This window comes from Centropristis striata, chromosome 2 (assembly GCF_030273125.1).
Source record: "Centropristis striata isolate RG_2023a ecotype Rhode Island chromosome 2, C.striata_1.0, whole genome shotgun sequence".
NCBI lineage: Eukaryota > Metazoa > Chordata > Actinopteri > Perciformes > Serranidae > Centropristis > Centropristis striata.
In genome coordinates this window covers 7,583,810-7,609,796 of record NC_081518.1, presented here as the reverse complement: position 1 = coordinate 7,609,796, position 25,987 = coordinate 7,583,810, and the positions used below count along the sequence as shown (strand labels likewise).

The 25,987-nt window shown below is 38.1% G+C and overlaps 1 protein-coding gene across 1 annotated transcript; it reads left to right on the top strand.

Annotated features, from left to right (window-relative positions):
• Positions 1-4,066: 4,066 nt before the first annotated feature.
• Positions 4,067-25,388, top strand: cdh15 (cadherin 15, type 1, M-cadherin (myotubule)). The gene is made up of 14 exons (XM_059355648.1): positions 4,067-4,117; positions 13,043-13,210; positions 15,049-15,204; positions 15,675-15,819; positions 17,066-17,247; positions 17,336-17,464; positions 18,328-18,510; positions 19,892-20,136; positions 20,248-20,384; positions 21,702-21,923; positions 22,025-22,264; positions 23,144-23,292; positions 23,385-23,570; positions 24,482-25,388. Exons 1-14 carry the CDS (start codon positions 4,067-4,069, stop codon positions 24,680-24,682), a joined length of 2,394 nt encoding a protein of 797 aa, XP_059211631.1. The 3' UTR covers positions 24,683-25,388.
• Positions 25,389-25,987: the final 599 nt, after the last annotated feature.

The following is a 25,987-nucleotide window of genomic DNA, read 5'->3' as shown; positions in this document are numbered from 1 at the left end:
GAGTTAATGTGAGTTGTTATTTCTGCCACCAGTGGGCAGCAGAGCGCTGTCTCTGAATCTGTAGAGATGGTTTTTGGTTTAAGTAACTGGTTCATCTTTTAAACTTCAGCCTCAACTTTGGACCTGGTTTTAACCTGGTTAACACACACACACACACACACATGAACCCTGTTTTTCAGAAAACACTGATCTAAACTCTCCACTGGGCATGCTGCATCCTTCCAGCGCCACACGAAATGTCTGCATGCGCTGTGGTATGAGGGCCTGTTGTAAGGGAAGTGTGTGTGGGGGGTGAAGGAAGAGAAACATCAGGGCGCCTACTGCCAACTGCCTCTGCCTGAAATGACAGAGACAGGTGCTGTAAAATCACTCCTTTATACCAGAACTCACACACACACTCATGGACACATGGAGGCATGCCGACGCCCACTCAGCACGCACAGCCAGCCTGCCAACACACTCAGTTATTTCACTGCTCTACTTTCTAACATAAGACTCTAGTGTCAACAGTGTTGCTTTCTTTCTTCTGCACATTCACAGCTCAGAAAGTTTTAGTTGTGTGGTTAATTCTTGTGTTTTCTCCCCCGAGGTTGTGTTTTTAGTTTTTTGTGTGTTTGTCAGCAGGATTACAGAAAAACTGCTGGCCCGATATTCAAGTAACTTGGTGGAAGGGTGTAGCATGGGCCATGGAAGAACCCATTTAATATCAGAGCAAATCCCAATTACGAGGCAGTTACATCACAGACTGTATAAGTAATGGATGTAGTCACTATGACGTCACCCATTGGTTTGTGGCCTGTTTGAGGCATCGAGTTCAGCGTTACACTCGTCGCCATCTTGTTTCCGATACGGGGAGCAGACCATATCTGGACTGTGGAGGAGGAGAGGGATCTGATCACTGACTACAGCCTCTCTACACCTCAACCTGACTGAGAGAAGTCGCTGCTAATTCATGTTAGCATTAACTGGAGCATTAACTGGGATGTTAGTTTTAGCTAGCAAAAAACAAAAACAAAATGTATGTTACTTACCTCAGAAAAATGAACAGCGACTCCTTGGAGTGTCTGTTAGTCCAACCAAACACTAAACAAGAATGAACAAAACTGTCATTAAGTGAAAATACAGTGTGAAAGGGTCAATGTTATGATACCAAAGGACCCAACTGGTAAACTTCTCTTTTTTCTTTTTTTATAAACTTTACTGACACGTTGCCGTGGATACGCATTGCTTTTCTTCTCTTCAGATGAAGGCTCGCCTTGTTAGTGACCTGTCAATCAAAGGCCCAAATCATACGATTCTTAATCTTCTATTTTCTTCTAAATGGGGCCATTATTTACACTATTATTGAGACTATAGTGTTGTCCTAAAAAAAATTCTGAGGTAATAAATCAAGTGAGAAGTTTTCTCATTTTGTATTGAAATGAATGGACAGAAAAGCTTTTGCAGCCACCGTCAAGCGCCTCCTGATGGAATTTTTGGTTGAATGCAGCTTAAGGCACTTCCTGGTTTGCCTCCCTGCTCAGACCCGGAGGTTTCCGCCTGAGTTACACTGATTATTTTTCACTTGCGTTACCATCGCACAACAGGGCATGATTCTGAGGCTGAGTCTGTGCTCTCTTAGTACATTTCTACTTTTTAACTACAATCTACAATGTCATTTATCAGATGCTTTTATCCAAAGTGACGTACATTTGAGGTGATGTACTGTAATTGTGATACTTCAACTGTTAGTTGACACTTTTGGTTTTTATCTTGAATAAACATCTGTCCCATGACTAAATGAGTGTCTGTGGTGAGAGGGAGGCCGATGTGGTCTGAAGTTGTTGACTTTCTAAAGATCCATATCGACCTTTGACCTGTGAGCAGACTTGCTGATATGCAGCGTTAAGGAGATCTAACCGTTGCTGGTAGCTCGTCCCCTGAGAGCTCTTAACCGACAACGTAACTTTTTCTCGCGCTGTTTCTGGACAACAACAACAACCTCTTCTTGCCTGAACCACTCCAACTACTTCATCACTCACGGTAGTGTTTCCGTCAAATCTGAAGCATGACAGACATGACAATCTCTGCTTTGACATCACCCATTGAGAACCATAGATCTTCATCTTGTGCTTTGACATGAGCGTTCAAAATAGCAGGAGATCAAAGAGTCCTGGCTGAATGTTCTGAATGTGTGAGGGCATGACACGGACCGCACCGGACAGCGAGGTTATGCATGTGGCCTTATGGCATGAAGGTTGATCCGGACAAGACGGATTTAAGAAGAAAACAAACGCTGAGGCACTTAAGGCTTTAAACACCAGAGTATGTTAGCGATGTCTGCTGTAAAGGAAATGTTTTTATTCCCATTTTTCTCACAGTGGGAGAGCAACAGATGTGAAAAGACAAATCGGTGTAGAGAGTGGTCAAGACACTGTTGAAGTGATTTTTGCGGCAATTTAGTTCTAGGATTGACGTCACTGGCTGTTTTTTTAGTCTTATAAAAACTTAAAAATTGTCCATAGTTGTAACTTGTTACCATGGACTAATAAAGACAGTTAACGGCTTCAAAAAGTGTAATTTCTTCTCAAGAAAACAATTTTATATCGATCTAAAGTAAAGTAATACAGCAGTAATACTTCATTTATGGCCTGCAGGCAAAATCTGTCGCTGTTAGGAGCAGTTTATGTTTATGGTCTAAATGTTTATGAATCATTCCAACATATTGAGTGAGCGCCTGATGGAAGACCTTCCAGCTTTGTTTAATGTTGTATTAAGTCTTTCAAATGTAAACAAATAATTTACAACTAGAATGGAGTTGCAGCTATTAAATGCAGAAAAAATAAATACAATTTATGTCACATAGACCAGGTTTCAATCTTGAAAATAAAACATTTCGAAGAAAGATGAATTAAGGCTCTTGTAATGTTTATTTATCTGATCTGGTAAATATGATTAATGTTTATTTATTAACTTGTCCCTGGCCTCCCGGGCACTTTGTGTTTCGGATGTATTTGCACGTTATATAGTGTAGTTCTGCATAGAGCTGAAATGTCGAGTCGATTCACTGGTTAATCAGTCTATAGAAACATCTTCTCAATCTGTGAAGTGTATCCCCTTGTCAAAAATGTCTGCAAATTTTCAGTTTCTTTATGGTTGAAAGTCTTTATGGTGAATTTATGCTGCTTTTGTGGTTCATGTTTATATTCAGTGGCTAATTGATTTTGTAGAAAATAACTTAAAGAATCCAGTCCGTTGTCTCTTTTGATCATGGGAGTGATTGATGACTGGCCAACCATTTTTCTAATCAATTCATTTTCTAATAGTAGAGTCATGTCTCTGAAGCCAAACATTCTCTGGTTTCAGCTCCTGTTTGTTTCTGTTTCTGCTTTTTTTTATATCATTATAAAACATTTATTTTTTATTGTATTTTTATATTTTATTGCTTGAAGTATGCCTAGGTTGTTCTTCTTATTTAATTGTGTTGTTATTGTCTCTGTGTGTAAATCTATCTATCTATCTATCTATCTATCTATCAAAACTGAAAATCTCTTATATGTGTCCAGATTTTGCATAAAGTCTTTGCTTTCTTTCTTTGTATCTCTCTGAAGCACTATTGTTTCGAAAAGTGTTAAACTTAACTTGTGAAACTTGTCAGTGTTTCTGTCTAACACCAACAGCTGCCCTGCCTCTCTCCTCATCTCTCTCTCTCTCTCTCTCCCTCTCTGTCTCTCTCTTTCTCTCATCGGCCTGTGAGTGACAGCACATGTGCTGGGGTACATGGGAGGGCTGCTGCTGAAATTCTAACCCCTTACCCCACGACTGTGAGACATACCCCGGCTATGGACAGGGAGGAGCTGTGAGAGACAAACGCTGTGAGAGGGGAAGAGACGAGAGAGAGAGAGAGACGGCAAGAGCAGGAGGACAGAGAGAAGGAAAGAGAGGAGAAGGTTTTTTAGAGGTTGGAGAGTTTGGCCTTTTTCTCCCAGTAGAGCCACTCAGGAGCCCGGTTGTTGGTGCAGGAGCGTCAGATCTTTCGGTCATCAGGGGTCTGTGCATACTGAGTTTCTGAGTGCAGGTACTGAGGATGGCGGGCCGGATGTTGGTGGTGTGTGTGCTGGGCTCTCTGCTTTGTCAGGTAAGAGAAATCATTGTCTCTTCATCGCTGCTGGTGACTAAAATATATTGATTTATGTGTGTGCTAAGGTGCTTTTATGTTTGTTTTTTGGTATTTTGTGGACAATATTATCTCCAGCTGTTGATTTAGTTTGACTTTTGACTTGATAAAAGAGCTTAACCCATTGAGGCCTGAAAAATCGCTGGGCGATTTTAAAATAAGCCTCTTTTATGGAAATTCTGGAAAATTCTGGAAAAAAAAGTGTCAACTCTTTTACTAAATAATAGATTTTTCAGCCTCTGTAGCAGATAGAAATGAAATTCATTTGAGATTTCATATTTCATATTTGAGAGCTTATACAAATACTACAAAACGACGTATCCACTTTCCAGGCTTCAATGGGTTAAAGCAGGTGTCTGAGCAGTCACGTTGGTGTAGTGTCCCTCTTCTGACTGCTATAACAAGTAATTGAACCTGTGGATCCATTTGCACTTGGACTCAGCTTACCCCCCAAACTTTAGCCTGAGACCTCCTGCCCCTTCAGCACTATGGAGGTTGGAGAATAACCTTTAGCTGCCCCACTCTTCACATATACAGTTTATGTTTTTACCTGAGTGATGTCTTCAACCAAACATCAACTGATTTTCATCAATCGAAGCACTAAACTGGCTCTGCAATCAGAGGTTGCGGCCGATCTAAACATTTCATCCCGGTCGGAGAGAGGGTGATGAAGTGTTTTGAGGAGGACGAGGCTCCAGATGTGTACACAGGGCTCAGGGCATCATTAGTGGCCCCTGTCAGCAGACGCCATTATGAGATCTAAAATGGATGACAATGTAAACTGACATATTACCTACAGCACTTCCAACCACCATCAGTCTTCCTCTCTGTTTGGAGAAGTAATGGAGCCCAGGTTGGGTTGGGAGTGAGAGTGAGTGAGTTGGCCTCCAGCGATTCTTCAGGGAAGTCTTGCTGTGATGTGCTCATTGTAAATGTTGCACATGATATGTAGCCACAAAAAATTAATTATTCAGATCTTCTCAATCTGTGAAGTGTATCCCCTTGTCAAAAATGTCTGCAAATTTTCAGTTTCTTTATGGTTGAAAGTCTTTATGGTGAATTTATGCTGCTTTTGTGGTTCATGTTTATATTCAGTGGCTAATTGATTTTGTAGAAAATAACTTAAAGAATCCAGTCCGTTGTCTCTTTTGATCATGGGAGTGATTGATGACTGGCCACGGGGAAAACCAGTTTGTCACAGTGAGGCCAGAAAGCCCCTAATGACATTAGACAAAATATATTTAGGTCTAATCGTCAGGACCTTAGTCATAACTGTATTTATGACCTTCAATATAAATATCGACAAACAGCCCATTGAATGACTTGAAATTCCAGCAAACCTTGAAGCATGACCTTTAAGGAGCAGGATCCCAGTCCTCAGGCTGGATGCAGATATCGGAGAGCTACTTAAGCTCTGAGGCAGATATGGGGTTAAATTGCACCTTCAAATGCCAGAGGTGTTACAAGTCCAAGATACCCAAATAACAAAAACTGGCTCCTTCAGTTTGTTTGTTGTGTAGTAATTTGTGTTAAATGGAAACAATCTGTCCAAAAATCTGTCTTTTGGTTTGAAATATTGCTCTAAAACGTTTGGAGTTGACTCTTTCACATGGATCAGCAGCTTTATTTGGCTCCACTAGTATCCCCAAAAACAACAACAAAATATTTAAAACCATTTCAACCATTTGTCCCTTCAGTGGCAGTTCTAGACCAGTGAAAGTGGGGGACCCAGCTAAGGCCACATGTAATTTTGAGGTACCAAATGTACCCACCACCGACAAGGGGCGATTCCATTTGATGCCATTATTGGAGTTCTGTTCTGGAAACTGCTAAGAAATGTCAATAGGCAAGCCATACATGCTCTAAATGCCCTAAGTCTCTAGTTTGAGGTTGTAAAGTTTCATGAGGCTGTGATTATCCTAGAGGTCACAACAGGTCGTTTTATACAGTGAGGTGGAGTTTCAAGAAATAGTTACTGGCTACTGTTGGGGACAAACATCATCACACATGAATAAAATCCACAAAATGTATGCAATTCCAAGACTGTTTAGAGACCCAGTATGCACAAATATTCAAATACAACACAATACAGTATCATCATTTATCTTCGAGGCATCAAATTGATTTAATATTGGCATATAATTTATTATAAAGTATATTTTTACATGCTCATATTGTACCATTCAGCATTTCAGGAAAAATATTGGCTGACAAAAAGACCAATTTTTTATTCAAATATCTGGAGGTCAGAGGTCAGGAGACCTCTTTGAAAATGTTTGTGTCAGTTTTTCCCTCGCCAAAATTTAGGGGCGTTATTTATCCTCCTTCCTGACAAGATATCATGACGTGGTTGGTAGCAATGATTCCTTCAGTCTTCCTGTTTCATATATGATATCCATACACCACTGCCTCTTAAAGACAGTCAGCCAAGATCTAGTTAGGGGGGCAGAGGGGAGTCCAGGCTTTATCTTACAGGGGGCATTTTACCATAGATCAGATAACGTCAACCTGTTAAAATAATCGCCTAACTCATTTTTTCAAGTTTTGCAGGAAACACAAAAAACTTCACCAAAAGTGTAACATATGTCATTTATTGATCATTTCACTCAAAAAGCATTAACAAAGGATGGCTATCGGCATAGTAATAACATTGTGTGTAAATTATGTAACTTAAGAGAAATAAATGACTTAGGCAATTTTTTGAACATGCCTTTGTGACTTAAGCAAGATATGGTAACACTTTATTTTGAAGGTGTCTACATAAGAGTCACACAAGCCTGTCAGAAACATGACATGACAGGCATGTTCAAAAAATTGCCTAAGTCACTTTTTATTTTGACTTAGGCATAATAAATCCGCTTAAGTCACACACTTGACATAGGCCATTATCTGAAAGGGGTAAAATCACATGATCTGATCAACTGAGGATGAAGGCGATTTTACCATAGGTGGCCGGCATCACGAGGAGATGATTTAGGCAGAAAAAACAATTTTGACAAAAAATGACTTAGGCGATTATTTTAACAGTGTGACGATATATTGACTTTTCCAGTGTTTCACCTGCTTTAACGCTCAACTAAATGTCCCATTGCAGCAGTTGGAGATGGCTTCTAATCTAATCGCTCTTCATAACTAAAACAAATACAAATTTGTCCCAATTTTAATTTTTTAATTAATTTAACCACCAACAGCTGTTCACTTCAAGCCGAAGGCTTTGATCAGTGTCACCTGATAGCTTTCAGTTGTTCCTTTTAATTTTCAGTGAGCTGGTGTTTTGAACTGGGCAGCGCTCAGACCTGCTGGGTGTGTGTTGTGGTGAGGAGTGGGCAGCAGCCACAGCTGTTCCCAGATGCATACGTGATGCCATTTGTCCCGCTCTGTAATCCCCCTCGCAGAAAGAGGAGTGGGCCGTTTCTGAACCATGAAATCGGGTACAAATCAAGTCTGTAGCAGCGTCCAGCTGGCGCTGAGGTCTCACTCATCGGAAACAATCAGTCAGAGGATTGAGCGTCTGAATCACAGGTCCTGCTGGGCGTGGATACCTGCAGGCTGTTTTACACTGACTCTGGTTTCAGAGGGAGCAAAGGGTAGAGAGACAACTTCCACTGTTAAGACTAGTCGACTGAACAGTTGTTGTTTTTTACATCATTATATTTTATGGACTGAGACATGAAAGACCAAGTGGTGACAGTTGCTGTTTAAGAGGTCCTGATGCACAAGAATAAGCCAGCAGCAATGTTGGGATGGCTTAATCACTATTTTATCACCATAGCGCCATTTTGTATCCCCAAACAACAAGTTAATTAACCTAAGATGTTAAAAAAGACAGTCATTGATTACCACAAAAATATCTCATCCCATACCGTGCAGTCCAAGCATTTTTTTTAATTTATAAAGATTATACTTTTGAGTTTTTATTCCTTTCTATTAACCTCTTAATCCCCCATTTGCCCTTAACATTTCAGTTTCTTCTTTCCCTTTTGAAATATGTCTTTCTGTAGGTTGCTACATTTTATTGGTATTATACCTACCTTGAGTGAATTATTCAAACCCATCATTCATCATTTTTAAATTGAGTCTGATGTAGTTGGTATCTCTGGAAACTTTGAGTCTCCACTCAAACTTAAAGTATTGTGTTTAACGGTGTTTCTCCCAGCAGTGTAAGTTTGCATATGTGCATTAAGAAGTTCATGTTTAAATAGCTTGTGTTTTTGGTATGGTATATTCTAGTTAACAGCGTGTTTGAAGACTTCCATACTGGGAAAGTAGAGGAGAAAAACGGTTCATCTCTGTATTGATAGATTTCTTGTTAATTTAATCCACCACTTTAGTTGTCAGATAAAATTCTTTTCTGGGGGGTTTTGTCAGTCCATCCATGTTTATTGAATACTAATTTTAGTCTAAGTTTAATATTATAACCTTGCTCAGCATTCCTTAAGCTCAGACATCTGCTCCGACGGGGACAAGCACTTGTAGTGGAACCCAAAATAGTGTGTCCATGCCCATGCCAGGCAGTCATGACTTAGCAAAGAGTGAGGGTGTGGGACCAGTACTGCTGGAGACTGACTGGTTGGATGTCCAGCAACAGGAGTGACCACAGGGACACCTGTGTGACCTTTAACCCCGCCTGTGGCCGGAGGGACTGTCTGGCATGCCGCAGACTGGACAAGACTTCTTGAGTCATTTGAAAGAATGTCCCGCTCACACATATGTGGAGAGGAGACACTCAGGCCAATAGAGATTTAGTACTGAGACAAAAAAGTATAAAGCCTCCTCTACACAGCTACTCTCTCAGAGGGGGTGCTTTCACCAATAAATTCAAATGTTACAAGATGATAGATAAGATTTTTATCTAAATATATCACTTATCTAAAATGTCACGGTAAGCGTGACAAACTGGCATCCTTTTATGTTTCTCTAAACATCCCATTTACCATTTCTTTACTTTTTTAACAACAACCAAAATATCAAACAGTGTTAATGGTTAGCAACACGTGAAAGGCTTTTCTATTGCGATATTAATATGCACTAAAACGAAAGCAGTTTAGAAGTATGTCCGGAAGAGCATCTGTGCTGGCTCGTGAATCTGTGTCCAAGGAGTGATGCATTTGTGCCAGTAGCAATACTTGGAAGGCAGACAGCTCTGATGTCCTTGAATGAATTAATGCATTTGCAGCGGTGGCCAACCTTGGAAAATAATTTCACAGTTATCAACACATGGTGAATATAAAAGTGTGTTTATGACAGTGAGTGTGAGTAGCAGACATGTGACTCACTACACATCTCATCTCTTTCTGTTTTGAAATGCAACAAGTAAGTTGTTCTCATGTTGCAACAAACTGCATTATTTTGGAAAGGGTAAGTCATGTTATGTGTCCATATTAACCCTTGACAATTTTACAGGGATGTCTTTAATTGCAGCTTGTGTGCATATTTTTTTAACAACTGTAACAAACAAAATGTACTTCCTCAAATGGAAGTGTGGATCTTTGAACAATGTACTAATAATTGCATTTTTTCTATATGATTATATTTTCATCTATTTGTATTTAATTATTTATTAAAAATAATTATTTATGTGCCAGATTCAAAATAAGGCTGTCTGTATTGAAGATAACTCTGATATTTGAAGAAAAAAACCCATATTAAAATAATGGTAATAATACATATTTGAAAATATTGTGAAAATAATCCAGCATCTTTTAAATCATTTCTGGGGGGGGTTGTACAGTTGTGCCTTTTTTCCACTTTCCTACACTCACTATTTTTTTATTGTAATTTATTTGGAGAAAAAGAAAACCAAAAAACAACACTAAAGATGACTTTAGATTATTTTTTTCCTCTAATTTTTCTTCAGATATCCACAATAATTGTGGAAGTACGTGAAAATCTTACCCTTACAGCCCTATTGCAAAAACTTTCCCGCACACCATAAACACTCCAACAGAGGACTTAAGGGTTCTTCTGTGAGGGCTTACCATCTCCAAACAAGCTGTCCATACTTCTGTGAGGGCCCGAGGTTAGAGGCCAAGCTGTAAAAGTATCTGGGAAAAGCCTCTAAAACAGTTCATCTGCGCGTGGTGTCATCACCCAGCGTGTCGGGAAAAGGCGCTCATTGGTCTAATTGGTAACACGACACTTTGGTGTTGCTGCATCTTGGTCTGGTAAAAACATTATAATAGTGGCAGATACTTGGTGGAGCCACTTAGTTTCCACACACACAGTCTTCTTAAGCTCAAACCAAAGAGAGACAGAACAAGACACGGAAGGAAGTGTGCAAGATAAGAAGTGTGGCTTGTTATCTGGTGGCTGTTCTAACTATCTCTTAATGTTTTATAATCTAGAAAACCTGCAACACTTTTTTGTAAATGTTTCCTTCAGATTTACCACAGAATAGTTCATGTACAGTATCAATGCAGCTGTTAAAGAGGATCTGTTAGTTAGTATTCATCAAATATTTTGGGGATTTCTTGCATCCATCAGGTCTGTGTTTCACATTGTTTTCAGTTTCCTTATACTGTGTATAGATCAGTTGTGTGCTAAATACACAAAATATAATATTTTTTCATAGTAGATACACAAATGAACAAGATAAATAAAAAAATATCCTAAGTACTAAACCATTTACATCATTAAGCAACTTTTTAAAAAGGTATTCTTTAGCAAATGCAAACTAAGGGCAACAAGGTTGCACAGTGTTTAGCTCAGTCATAGGAAGAGGCTCTGGGTTTGGACCTGCTGGTCAGCTTGGGGCCCTTCTGTGTTCAAAGACATGCAGGTTAGGGGAAGCCCTCTGGAGTCCACAAATATATCAGCGCATTACTTAGTTTGTGATGTTATAATGTAAAAACGAAGCGATCAACTTCCCTATGAAGTTCTGGCTTGAAGCTCCATGACAGTTTTTTGTTTGATAATGATAGGTCAAGTAAAACCAGAGATAAGGTCAAATATATTTAGTATAAAATATATAACTAGATATTATATTTGCAACCTGTTTTCACATTTGTAACATTAAAAATTCCCTATTTAATTTTCAAAATCTGATGGGTTCAAAATGTTGATCCAGTGAGTGAAATGATAATTATCAGGTCATATAAGTGAGGTTGTGCTCAAAACTATGACACAATCGTATTTGCTTGTGTTTTGATTTTTACGTTTTTTTCTGGTATAATCAAAGAAAATTGTATACTGTATAATACTCTGTATAAGTTGATTTTAAAATAAAATAAAAAAATAAAATAAAATAAAAACTATGATACCTGCATGGCATGGTTAACGTTTTGAATCACTGAATGAAAAGTATTTTTAAAAAATGGACAAAACAACCCAAGACTCGAAAGGGTTAATAGTTGACCCTGAATTTCCTGTAGGTGTAAAAGTGTTGGTGGTGTACTGGCGAAGTGTTGTGCGATGTGGTTTTAAGTTCAGTGAACATGCTGGTCAGCACCTCGCTGTGTGTGCGTTCTCACAGTTAGAAAAAGGTGCTCATGTGAGCCAAAGTGTCCACAAATCAGGCAAACTTAGAAAGCGCTATACTTGGAAATACAACTGTGATGCAGCTGCTATTGATGTTGAGGTTAAATGACCACACAGAATGCATGCTATGCCAGCGGAGGTTTGAGAGCTCATATATGCAGTAGTCTTAAGTATGGAAGTAGATAGCTGTAAGTATGAATTTGTGTTGGTGACATGTACTGCTGGAATGCGAGTGTAAACAACTCTGTGGGAGTGGAGATGACGATAGCTTCAAAAAGTTAAATAGGTAGGGGGTCGGGAATATAGAACAGTCTAAGATTAGCCTGCCCTCTGACTTGGCCGACAGATGCCGGCCATGGCTGCCATTCCTCCATGCACTGTCCAGCAGCATGCCGAAAGGATCAGTGTATCAGATCACCCGCTCCAGAGACAAGGCAGGGATCACAGGCCATTCACAAAATATTCACATATTTTTATCTACGATGCATTATTTGACTCGCCTAATACACCTACTGAAACAGGTCATTCATCAAGTTATATTTGAGTGAAAACACAAGCTTTTTAGGCAAGTTAATGCATCCACATTTATTTCTGCTGCCACAGATTATGCCTTTGAGCTGTTAAACATATGGGAAGTAATGCTAAATCCGGTGAATTCCCACAGAAAAGCAGGAAGCAACTTACGGAAATATATATGCTTGTGCGTGGGTGGGTGTTTTGTTGATGATGTCCTGTATGTGCATGTGTGTGTGTGTGAGAAAGCTTGTATATGAGAGTGTCTGTGGAATTCCTACAGCAGAGCAGATCCGTAAGGTGACCCCAAACTCCCAGTCAGGTGCAGAGCTGAGCATAAAGGGGAATTTGTGAGTGTGAGTGGGAATGCGAGTGGGAAAGCGCAGGATCTAAATCCATAGTCGACAGCTGTTGTGTGTGTGTGTGTGTGTGTGTGTAGTGTGTTTCTCACATGTGTGTTGTGTGTGAACATGGTTAAGACAGCAATGTGGTGAATGAGGGCTTGTGAAAAGAGCGTGAGTGTTTGTGTTTCCTCGTCATGAGATTAAACTGCACACAGATCAAAGGAAGCTGACGAAGAAGTTTATTAGTGAATGAAACCTGAAGCTGCGGCTCTGCTTCCATTCTGCTCTCGACAATTTCACATTACAGAGGGCCTCAGAGCTGCAGCTAGTATACAGCTTTTCCATCAGACCATTGGGATTGGTATAGCACTGAGGGAGACTCTTGTCATGGTTTTAAACAGCTGCACATATTTATATGACATAATGTGTCTTCCATGAAGGAGAATCATCACAGGAAGCAAAAAAACGACTGACTTGCTGACATATATTATGTCTCAAGTGTTCCTGTGACTTTACTCAGTGTGTTTCATGCTGTTCTTCCTGTTTCCTTCAGGTGTGGAGCTCTGCAGATCCTCATCACACAGAGGAAAAGCAGCATCCTCAGGTCCTGTATCCATGGAGAAATCAAGGCACGGGAATGGTCAGGGTGAAGAGGGACTGGATCATCCCTCCAATCAGAGTGCTGGAGAATAGCAAGCAGGTTCCTGAAGACCTTGTCCAGGTAAGAAAAAGAAAAAAAGAAGAAGAAAAAAAAGTAAAATCAAAGCTATTCAGCAGAATTTCATCACTGGATAACGATTGTGTCATCTCTGTAAATGGTACTCAACGTAGAGGTTCACAATTTCTACATCTGTCTAAAAACAAGTGTGAATATTAAATCTATAGACTGTATAAAAATGATGGACATAGCCCACAATGACATCACCCACTATTCTGAGGACTCTGTTTTAAAGTCATGAGTCTAGCATATTGCTGTTGCCATCTTGGATTTTGGAGGTAGAAGTTTTCAAAAGTGACCATAGAGACTGAGCGCACTTAAACCCCCGTCCCCACCGGAGGGGAAAACAATCCATCTCTCTCCATTGACTTTGTATTGAATGAAGGAGACTCCTTGACAATTCTGTTGGTTAGCAAACCACTGAAAAAATGTCTAAAAGCTGCTGTGTGGTGAAATGCACTACCGACAGGGTGAAGAACCAATAACTAAGTTTTTTTAATTCTGACCAACACAGACGTATACAGACTTAAGACATCAGAAGTTTCAATGTGGAAAACTGTACAATCCTAAACTCCTAGGCTATAACAAAAGAAAGTTTTAGGCTATAACAAAAGAAAGTTTTAGGCTAAAACAAAAGTACGTTTTAGGCTAACTACATTTCTGTAAGTTAAGATAAAGCATTTGTGTAACTTGTGTTGTTGTAAAATGTGGATTATTCAAAAAGCTCTGCATTATTAAGTGCCTTAGCTTGCTAACACATAGCTAACATTATCTTGCTAAGAGCCAACTTGTCCTTTCCGGTGGTTTTAGAGTGCCAAAATAATCCTATGATATGCTTAAATCTAATAGTTTTAGCTACAAACAAGTGTGTATCGTGTGTTGTGTACGAATTGTGTATTGTTGCACTGGTTGGCGTGGTCTTCACAGTATAATCAGTCTCTATTGAGTGGAGCTGACTCAAACGCTAGCTGGTAGCTTGATTAGAACATTTACAATCTATGGATAACTTTGATAATGCTAATGTAATTTTCGCTAGCAAAAAGTAGACTTGACACCAATAAAACAAAATGTATTTACCAGAAAAAAAATGAACATTCAACTCCTAAAAGGGGCTTTTATAAATGTTAAACCATCCAGACTCTTAAAGTCTGGCTGAGCTATGATTGGACAATCACTGTGTGGGGAAGATGATAATATGATAAAGATAATAATGTATGACTAAATAAATAAATAAAATGCAAGTAATAACAATAATATTATGAATAGACTGCTCTAAAAGAAGGGTGTTGTGTTCTTTTCTGTGAAGCTTAAATTCTCTTTTATGAGCTGATGGCTGACTCTTTCACACTTAGATTGTATAGAGCCATACAATACTGGATCCAGTTAAACACAGTGCTTCATGGTCTTGCACTGCTGACTGTAATTCTTCATCTGTGATGATCACACAAAGCACAGACCAGTGTTTAAAAGACATGTGTAACGTAAATGTTGTGTTAAGGCTGTCACAGACGACCAGTAAGTGTGTAAATCCTACCGTACAAGGAGAAATATAGAGCCTCTTTTACATGGTGATGAACACGCAGCAGGGACCATATGTGAAAGAAAGTGAGAACAAAATGCATGATATATAGACTCCTGGCTATTATTAGTTCAGAATATCATTTCCTGCCATAAGTCGAAGTCCTCTGTGAGTTTAAACACTCTTGTCTCAAGGTCCCTGACTGTCAACAAACTCACATCTGGTCTTACAACATATGGTTTACAATCCTCCCCCCAACGACCACCACCACCTTCCCATGAGGTTGAGATGATCACCAACTTTATCTCCTCTCTCTGTCCAGATCAAATCGGACAAAATCTTTAAAGGCGAAGTGATCTACAAGTTAGAGGGACCGGGAGTGGACCAGGAGCCCAAGAATCTGTTCGAGATTGATGATAAAACGGGAGTAATCAGGAGCAAGCGACCGCTGGACAGAGAGCGATACAACAGCTTCACGGTGAGAGAGCGTTTATGGAGTGACATTTTAAATCACCCAGACACTTGAAATGTGTTTTCAAAGTGCAATCAAACAGAAGTACTTAACACATATGCAATCAATAAGACCTTGCACAACACGTTTCAGAGCTTAGATGCATGTTTTTGTCTGAAAGCATACATCAGTGTCTCAGACTCTAGCACAAACAGCCAGAGGTCAGCTTCCAAGGGTCTTTATTGGCATCTTGGGAGAGAGTGTTTCAGACCAGATGACTGTGATGTAACCTGTGATGTTGAACCAAACATCCTGCACATTTCTTTCTGCCATTTCGAGCATGTGCTGTGTACAGATATACCACAAATACCCACAGTTACCAGATGTATCCATCATGAAATGTATGCACGTTGTGGTAATTAATGGCTAGAAACAACAATCTCATGATTACATTTTTATAAAGAATCATTCGTCTGTATGTTTGTGTGTTTGTGCAGCTGAAAGCCTTTGCACTGTCCCCCAGTGGAGAGAGACTGGAGAATCCCACCACCATAGAGATAGTGGTGCTGGATCAGAATGACAACAGACCCGCCTTCAAACAGAAACAGTTTGAGGGCACTGTCGCTGAGTTCTCAGTCCCAGGTACATGCATGCATTACATACAGGCAGCATTATAAACTTTTGATTTTCTTATTTTCTTTCACTTCAAAGTTCCTAAACGCCTTCTGAAAGGGGACCTATTATGTTTAGTCATTTTTTTTGTCCTATACTGTATATTAAGTCAAAATATTGGATGTTTATATTAAATATGGTAATCTTTTCGGACACAATCCTTTCTGGTTTCATTTTCATTGTGATATGTTTGGAAGAGATTGATGAATGCAGTTTTGAGAAGATATATAAACTCCATCAGTCAAACATAAATCATATTGTTACAATCATTTAATGGAAAGAAGTAAAAAAAATATTTTATTCCAACTTTATGAGTAACGGTGTATAAAAGTGGACACTGTTAGCAAAAACCTCAGGTTTCCGACTGTTCTGAGCGCTCCATATCCAAATGTTTTTTCTACTTTCGGCTTGAGCTGACATCAGTCTGTGTCAGGTTTCGATATATGGAAACCTTGCACCGTGCTTGTTACTGCATTGTTTACATTACATTCACTGCTACATGTAGCTTCATGCTAACATCAGGAAACCTGTAATCTTGGTTGTCGATGTTGTTAATTTATTAGGAATTTTAGATCACATTCCCACTGTCTGATTGTCTAGTGTTTAGTTTTGAAGCTTTTATTGGTTATTTTTCACATAGTATGGTGTCCCTACTTTACTTCATAACAGTCATTCTATTGCTACAGGTAGCTACATGCTAATCTTTCATCTTGGTTGATGATGTTGTGGAATTTCACAATTTTAGATCACTTTCCAGCTGAACATGTTTCATTGTGTAGCTTTTGGTTTTGAAACTTTTATTGGGGATTCTTCATGGCACAAAGTGCTGCTATATTCAGTTACAGTCCCTTATCCCATCCTGCAATGACAGTAGTACAAAAAACAGAAAGAGCGCAAATGCTTTTTTATATTAAAGCATGAAGAAACCCATTATAAGAGTGTGATCCATAAACGTATCGAAACCGTAAAGGAATGCGATAAATTGCTTATCCTTTGTGACAAATATGCAAAGATAGTACGACAATGTGCTGGAATTGATGTTGTAAACTGTTCTTTAACTAGAGGCACACTGTCTTTATTATTATAAGACTTGTTAAATGTTTTCTAAAGTTTTAAATGTTTTCAGTCTTGCACCCTCAGCACATAAATCACATATGATTCATAGCAACCGATCTTTCAGCCTGACTTTCTTTCTGCTTTCGATTATCTTTGACAGGCACCTTAGTGATGTCGGTGTCAGCCACTGATGCAGATGACCCGATGACAGAAAACGCTTGGCTGAGCTACTCCATCATTGGCCAGGAGAGCATTCCTGCCAACGCCGTTACTAAGACCATGTTTGGCATCAACAACGAGACGGGAGCCATCCACACAAGAGATGTCGGCCTGGACCGAGAGGTAGAACGCAGGCTCAGATGCACCACATGTTGGCAGCTCATTATCGTGTGGTTTATTTCACTAATATGTGCTGTTTGTCCTGTTGTAGGTGGTGAAAAGTTTCAGGTTAAAACTGCAGGTTGCTGATATGGGGGGCATGGGACTAACAAGTGAAGGTGTGGCAGTCATACACGTATCTGATATCAACAACCACGCCCCACAATTCAGTCCCGCCTCGGTGAGTCTCAGTCAACTATTCTGCCCTACAAAGTCTAACTGCAGTAACTATGCAAAGGGTCAAACTGAGAAAAACTGCTTTAAAGTTTTTAAAGTGGTTTAACTGGCCAGCCAAATGGGTTGTAGGTAGGTAAGTGGTACAACACTTATTTCTACATGTATTGATGATGTCATTTTTATGCTAAAAAATCATGATGATTTATTTGACCTTTGACCCCGAAAATGTAGTTACTACATTGCTGTAAAAGGTTCTAATAGTAATGATAAACAGAGTGCAGTAATAACAATGTTGTTGTCTTTTTTCAGCTTTTATATTTTGTTTTCAGTGAATAAACATTTTCAAATTGATTTTTAATGTTATAAATGTATTTAAAAGTGTTTAACAACTCTATTCAAAGATTTGCATATTTTAGACTTAATATTATAAAGTAATGTTATATTTTAGTCTTTATATAATTCTATCTCACTTTTTTTTTACTTGATCACTATCTAGATAATAATTTCCCTATCAAATAAACTTATAATTTCTATTATTCTTGTCTTCACTATTCAACACAATGAAGAAATACAAGGCTACACTGTATCACAGTCAAAGTTTAGTTTTAGTTTTGAGTTCGATTTTGTAGTTACTAGAATTTTTACAATATTATTTCTCTGAAATAAAGCAAAATTGAAATCTAAAACCTTGTCACAAGATAAAACAGACATCAAGGAGTTCTGTTTTAGTTACAACTGAATTTCCACCAAAAATGTAATTACTGCAGTTAGGCTTTGTAGGGCGGAATACATGAGAAATATTTTCAGCTGTTATTTAAATTATTGATATTAAACCTTGACTCTGTGTTTTGTGTGTGGTGCCTATAGTACAGTATGAAAGCAGTGGAGAACAGGGTGGACAATGAGATTGGACGGGTGAATGTGACAGACCGAGATGATCGTGGAACAGGAAACTGGGAGGCCAAATACTTAATTTCCAACGACCCTGAAGGCAACTTCGCCATCAGCACGGATCCTGCCACCAACGAGGGCGTTGTGACCGTGGTGAAGGTAAAGTCTGCTCATCTGCTGTTAACTCAAAGAGTGGGAAGGTGGAGTTGTTGTGATTGTTGAGGATCCATCACACATTGTGCAGAGCATTCAAAGTCACATTTGAATATGTAAGTGGATGAGGAAGATGATTCCCTATTTTAACTTCATATTAATGTTGGGTTTTTTTCTTCTTTCCAGTATAAAAATCCACATACTGACATATTCTCAAGTCAAGAGTCAAGGCTTAAAAGGAGCTGACTTCTTCTTTTTTATCTTGACTATAATGTGTTTAGTAGTTTGCCTAATGAGTTTTTTAAGTGGCAACACAATATTTTATTTGCCCATTTTTTGCCGAATTTATAAGCAAACACATTTCCATTAAATAACTAATAAATAACATCTAAATAAATATTTATTCATCATTCATTTTATATGCAAAACTTTGCTCTTCATATGTTTTGAATAGTATGGAGATTAAATTTACATTTTTGGATATCCAGCCATCTTGCTATCTACTGATTACAATAGCAACTAACTGGAATTAAATAAAAGTTTCCTCATAATTATCAGAACTGCCCTATCTTAGTCGATTAGTCGTCTAATTCGTTGTTTTGATCTCAGTCAGCTTAGGTCTCGTCAGAAGATTAGTCATTTTTTTTATTGCCTTTTTTCCCATGCTGAGTTACTCATTTCCAAGAAAACTTTGGTAAACACAAGATTTAATGTGATGCTTCTGCATTAATCATTTTTTGAGGAGGAACACAATTGTACAGAGTAAAAGAGTAAAATCGATGAGTTGACAAAGAAAGTCATATTAAGTCAACTTAGAATTTCTTTTGTCAAGGACAACCCTCATAATTATTATCAAGTTACATTGGTCTTTATTATAATTGGTCCTTTATTATAAGCTAGTGTAACAGCTAGACAAAAAAAAGTTATTTCTGTGCTTGGGGACAATTCAGTAAGTGTTTGAAAGAGTACACCATTTATCTTACATACCAGTGATGTTTTTTCTACCCATACATTTTTTAAATATTGTATCTTAAGAAAAACACTATATGTATTAAATTTGTTCACAAATGTTTACTGGTGTGTTTTGAGGGCACAGGAATAATTTGAATTTCAAACTAGGTAGCATGAAGTAAAATAAATGTGGATTTAAGCCCTCAGACACAACTCAACAGCCCTCTCTAGTGGTTGAGCTTTAAAATACAAGTTGTTCAGACAAAAGTGCTTATGTTGCTTTTCCTATTCTTATGCAGGCCAATAAATAATTATATTAGACTATTAAACTACTTTGTTATATGTATTGCTTTATCATTCATTCTTCATTATCCAGCACAATGCAGTGCAAAAGTTCTTCTTCTAAGAGTCTCTTCTGCTCTGTTTTGTCATGCAGCCTCTGGATTTTGAAGCTCGGCATGAGTATGTCCTGATTCTGAAGGTGGAAAATGTAAATCGTCTGAGCAACAAGGCTCCCAACCTCCCGGAGAGCACCGCTGAAGTGGTGGTGACCGTCGTGAACGAGAATGAGGCTCCACATTTCAGAGAGGACCCCATACAGATTGTGGTCCCTGAGTCTGTGATTCCTGGGACTTTACTGAAAAGCAATATCGCCTTTGACCCGGATAAATCTGACTTGAGGTACGATGCAGCCACAAAACCAGAGCAGTATTCTTTTGTGTTTTTATGAATACAAGTAAACTAATCAGGCAGTTTATGTGTGTGAAACTGTAACTCTGCTCTCTGTGGCAGGTATGAGATTAGCAGAGATCCTGAGAGGTGGCTGGACATCAACAAAGACACAGGAGACATTACTGCCAGGAGAACTTTCAACATGAGATCTCCAAATGTTAAGAACAATATCTACAATGCTGTTATCAAGGTTACAGGTCAGTTTATCTACTTTTAACACACGGCAGGTTTTTTCACCTCTTCTAAGAGACTGTAAAACTTTCAACGAAGACCTCATTCATAGTGAAATATAATGCATTTATAATGCTTCAGGACTACACTCATAAACACACTTAATACTTTCTAATACACTACTTGTTGAAGTGTGTGTATGTGGGTATAACTTATCATAATGTATTACAAGCACCATCACTCAACCTCTAGTTTATAACTAGTTAAGAGCATCCATAAGGCACTAACCTCAGGACTTCTTTATGAGGTCAAGATGTAAAAATGAGACAGCATCGAGCACTACCATTAACTTCCCTCTAGAGTACTGGCTTGAAACTAGTTTTTGTTTGATGATGATAGGCCAAGTAAAACTGGAGATATGCTCAAATATATTTGTATAAAAATATAGAACTAGATGTTATCCTCATTTTACGTTTTATACGTTTTATTTGCAAAATGTGTTCACATTTGCAACAATTAAAATACTTGATTGAGCAAGATTGTGTTTTTAAAGTAAAAAATCAGATGTAATTGGTTTTTTTTTTTTGTGTCTTTTGGGGTTCAAAATGTTCAAAACTGTGGGTATTTGTGGTAAATTCAAAAATAATTATCATTATCATATATGTGAGGTTAAATTATATCAACATGGCATGGTCATTATAAGTCACATCTATAATGTTTCATGACTGTTGAGATTGAGCAAGTGTAGTCATGACGCATTATAATTCACTACGAATGCCTCATAATGCACTGTAGATCATAATAATAATCATAATAATAATAATAATAACAACAACAACAGTAATAATAATAATAGTAATGATAATAATAATAATAATAATAATAATAATACATTTCGAATTAAATAAAAAACGAAATAAACAAATTAATAAGATAAAATAAACAAATAAATATATAAATAAATATTCAAGATAAAAACATAAATAAAAGATACAACTGAATGGCAGAAGAATAAAAGAAATGAAAATGGAAGTAGAAAAAGATTTTAAAAAAACATTAGCTGAATGCTTCAATTGATTTCTAAAAATCAACAGAGCTTGTGAATCTAATGTAGCTGGGCAGGGTGTTCCACAGTCATTGAGCGTAGTAGCTAAAAGACGTTTCTCCCTTGTTTTGTGGACTACTTTAGGAACAATTAAAATACAGAGGAATTAAAAGAAAAAGTGACTGTTTGTTTGTACTTCAAGAAAGATAAAGAGTCATAGACGAGTGTGGTGAGAAGATGAATACTTTTGAATAAGCTTCTGTAACTTAAAGTGTAATTGCTGTGTGTTTCTGTGCAGATGCTGAAGGCATGTCGGTCACTGCCACAGTTGCCATCACACTGAAGGAGACCAACGACTTCCCCCCTCAGCTCGTCCCTCTGAGCGGCACCGTGTGTCGGGGCACCAGGAGACCTGGTCTGGTTCTGACTGCTGTGGATGAAGACCTCCCTCCACACGCTGCACCCTTCACCTTCGAGATATCTGATCTGTCAAACAACTGGACCGTGATTGAAGTCAACGGTAAGCAGAGAGCTTCAGGGGTGAGGATAGAGTGAGAGGTGGTTCCATTAATCTTCTCACTCAGATAATTCTCCCTTTCTCCATCCTTCGTCCCTCTTCAGATACTCACGCTGTGCTTCAGCCGCTCTCAGATCTCCAGGCAGGAGAGTACGCCGTCACAATATTTGTGTCAGACTCTGGCAGCCCAGTTCTGAGTGCTTACGCTGAGGTCAACGTCACCGTGTGTCTCTGTGACTCCTTCGGAGATTGTAAGTCTGAGGCCGGGGCAATCATCGGCTCCAGTGTGGGAATCAGCTTCATCGCTCTCATCATCATCATGGCCTGTATTGCACTCCTGCTGTGTAAGTCTCATCTTCAATCATACAGTCTTTAAAATAATGTTTTCCTTTTTTTAATAAAGCACACATGACCCTAGTTTAGTATTTTGCCATTGTCAGAAATATTGTTTTCCTTTTTTTAATAAAGCACACATGACCCTTGTTTAGTATTTTGCCGTTGTCAAATCAAAAACGTTTCTAGAAATTACAGAACATTTCTTTGTCCAAGTATATTGATGCATCCTATAAAGATATTTCTGTCTTTTGCAAGAGGTCATTTAGGAATTCAAAAATCTTGTCTAGATCATATTTTGCACGAATGAGATAGAGCTGTAACATTAAGTTGAGTTTTCAGAAAATAATAAGCAACTATTTTAATAATATTTTAATAGTTAATAGTCATTTTAAGCCAAATATTACATTAATTATTGTGTTCTTCAACCCGTTAAATATTTATTTATTTTATTTATTTGGATCCCCAATAGCCACTTTAACAGTAGCAAATACTCTCCTTGGGGTTGACACAAGTAAACATTACATCATTATGTAAAAAAGAAAAATATGGAATGAAAAATTGAATGCAAAAGGCAACAATAAACAACAAAGAAAAACAAGCAATAAAACTACTTGTGACTATAATACAAATGATGACAATATATCTAAATATGATGATATCTTGCTTTTTTTGTTTTTGAATTATTATAAAATTTTATTTTGGGGGTTATTCACTGTTGGTCGGACAAAACAACACATTTGAAGATGTGATTTTGGACTAAATGATAAAGTTGCAGGTTGATGGATAGTAAAAAGGAATGAATGAATGAAAACTAAAATAATTAATTATTATAATAATTAATTGCAGCCCAATAATTAATTCACACTTGTCCTTCTGTTTGACTACAGTGCTGCTCCTCCTGGCCGTGGCCGTGACCACCTGTGGGAGACGCCACCACATCAAGAAAGGAACAGGTCTGCTTGTCGGCGAATCAGAAGACGACATCCGTGACAACGTCTTCAACTATGACGAGCAAGGCGGGGGCGAGGAGGACGAGGTGAGGCTGCTCAGGCCACACAATCTATGTTATCACTGCATTGTTAAAGTCCATGCAGAGTCAATCTGTAGCTTCTTCCTCTCACGTCACAGAACGCCTTTAACATCGACCTGCTGTGGAATCCCCACGATGCCCCTTCCACCCCGGGGTCCTACTACCCCGGTGTTCCTCGGAGCAAGCAGCCTCTCAGGAAGGACGCTCCACATAACCTGCCCTCACCTATCTACCCACGGAGGCCTCCAGCAGATCCCACTGACATCGAGGATTACATCAATGATGTGAGAGGCTTCTACCCTGAACCTGTCTTACCTAAATGTCATAACACAAATTAAAAAAATATACCCACCACTTAAGTTTGGGAATGTATATCTTTTCCCCAAATTATCATCAGGCCTGATAGACAGACCAACAATGGACAACTAAATCTAGATTTAGCATGTTTTCTAATGTTCCTAGTTGCATTATTTAGCCCAAGGCATATTATGTAAAAAAAAAAAAAAACCCAGCAAAGATCATGTTGAAAAAAAAAGTAGACTATTTTGGGGGAAAAGGCAATTTTATTAATGTGAATGTTAGGGGTACAGTTTTATTTTATTTTATTTTATACATTTTATTTTTAATTTTTAATATGTTTTGGCGATGGAGATCACAACTTTTTCTGTTTTTTTCCAAAAAGTTAAACAAATGGGATTTTGGCTATCAATGTAAAAAAAATAAACAAATAAATAAAAATAAAAATAAAAATAAAAATAAAAATTATTGTTATAATAATAATAATAATAATAATAATAATAATAATAATAATAATAATAATAAAGTATTACTATAACTAACTTCTTATAATAGGCGGTTTTCACAAAATAAATATAGACTTTTATTTGGGATTAGATTTTATAGTTTTTAATCTGTGATGTAGTTAGTTTCAAAAAATGAATTAAGAATTAAGTTAGGGAGATCAACCAGAGTAATATTACATTATTAAAAATCGTCAAATGTTTTCTTTTATATTTGATGTTGTCTCATCCCATTACCCTTTATTTGCATGAAAAGGATTTCAGAGGCTGAATATAAAATGTACCTTTTTTATAGTTCAAGAGTAAATGATGTCCATTTACAGTTTAAACAGCATTCCCAGAGCATTTCCTGAAGCCTTATCAACTGAAAAACACTATAATGTTTCTTCCCTCAGGGCCTGGAGGCTGCTGACAACGATCCTAACGTGCCTCCATACGACACAGCTCTGATCTATGACTATGAGGGCGAGGGCTCGCTGGCAGGCAGCCTCAGCTCCATCGCTACCGGCAGCTCTGATGGAGACCAGGACTACGACTACCTCAACGACTGGGGACCACGCTTCCAGAAACTGGCCAACATGTACGACCCACGTTAAAGGTGGACACACAGCGCCCCGTACTACCAGTTAGGGACACAGATCATGCCTCAGGTGTTTTTTTCTGGACACATTTGAAGAGATTTTAGTCCAGGACAAGATTTAAAATGTGCCAAGGACGAATAAGTGCTTAACAAACCACAGGCCTTTCATCTAATGTGCCTTAAGGTTTTATTGTGGAGCATTTGGACACAACTGACGAAACGGTTCGTTGCTAAGTTTTGTGGTTAGCTCTGGGAAAAGTGATGAGACAGTAAATTGTGAGTGGACATGATCAGCCACAAGGGAAGCAGCTGTGCATGCTACAAAGGCAAACAGAAAGTGTGTTGAAATGATTTTCCATGTCTGGTTTTGTTTATCCTCAGACTTGGATTGCTCAGTAATGATGCATACAACAAGCCTGAGATATTAAAAAATGTATGTATTTCTTTTTTTATATAAGTGATTATTTTATAAGGTAAACTTTCTTTTATATGTTTGTTTCTCCTTTTCTGATTACAAATCCTCCATTCCAGCATCTGTTCATCTTCTTGGAAAAAAAAACACATTTCTCAACAAAACAAACTGTACCGCACTGTATTCTGTAAACAAATTGTTTGGAGGTTAGGACTTTGGATGGTGTTTTATTTTCTTTCTTTTTTTTAATATGTTCATTGAATTTAGAGTTTACCCATGTCTACAGAATAAATGTAAATCTTTTATTGAGTGTGTGTATTGTTCATTATGAAATTAGACCCTCTTCACAGGCTGCACTATGTTTACATTGAATTCATACATTCACATACACACTATATACAGAGCATTCAGCAAGTATTACCTCATTACCTCTTATTACATTTTTTTGTTCAGCTTTATTCTAAAATTGTTTAAAACTCATTTTCCAAGTGAAAATAGGGTTTTAGAAGTTTTTGCAAACTTATCAAAATGAAAAAGCTGAAACATTACATTGATATAGGCATGCAGACCCTTTGCTGTGACTGGCATTAAGCTGCACACACCTATTTATAAAAGGTCTCATAGCTGACAATGCATATCAGAGCAAAAACCAAGCCATGAGGTCAAGGAACTGTCTGCAGAGATAGGATTGTGTCGAGACAGATCTGAGGAAGGCTACAAAAAAATCTGTTGAATTGAGGGTTCCCAAGAGAACAGTTACAGAAATCTGTAACAACAACAACCTGTCCTAGAGCTGGCAATTTTGGAAGAAGCTGGCAATCCTGTGTGGAGATGGGAGACATTTCCAGAAGGGCCACAAAAAGATTCTCTGGTCTGATGAAACAAAGATTTAAGTGTTTGGCCTCAATT

Coding starts and splice junctions, on each gene's coding strand:
- cdh15 (XM_059355648.1), top strand. CDS start 4,067: ATGGCGGGCCGGATGTTGGTGGTGTGTGTGCTGGGCTCTCTGCTTTGT. Junction 20,137..20,247: donor CCGGATAAATCTGACTTGAG/GTACGATGCAGC, acceptor TCTCTGTGGCAG/GTATGAGATTAGCAGAGATC. Junction 20,385..21,701: donor TGCTGTTATCAAGGTTACAG/GTCAGTTTATCT, acceptor GTTTCTGTGCAG/ATGCTGAAGGCATGTCGGTC.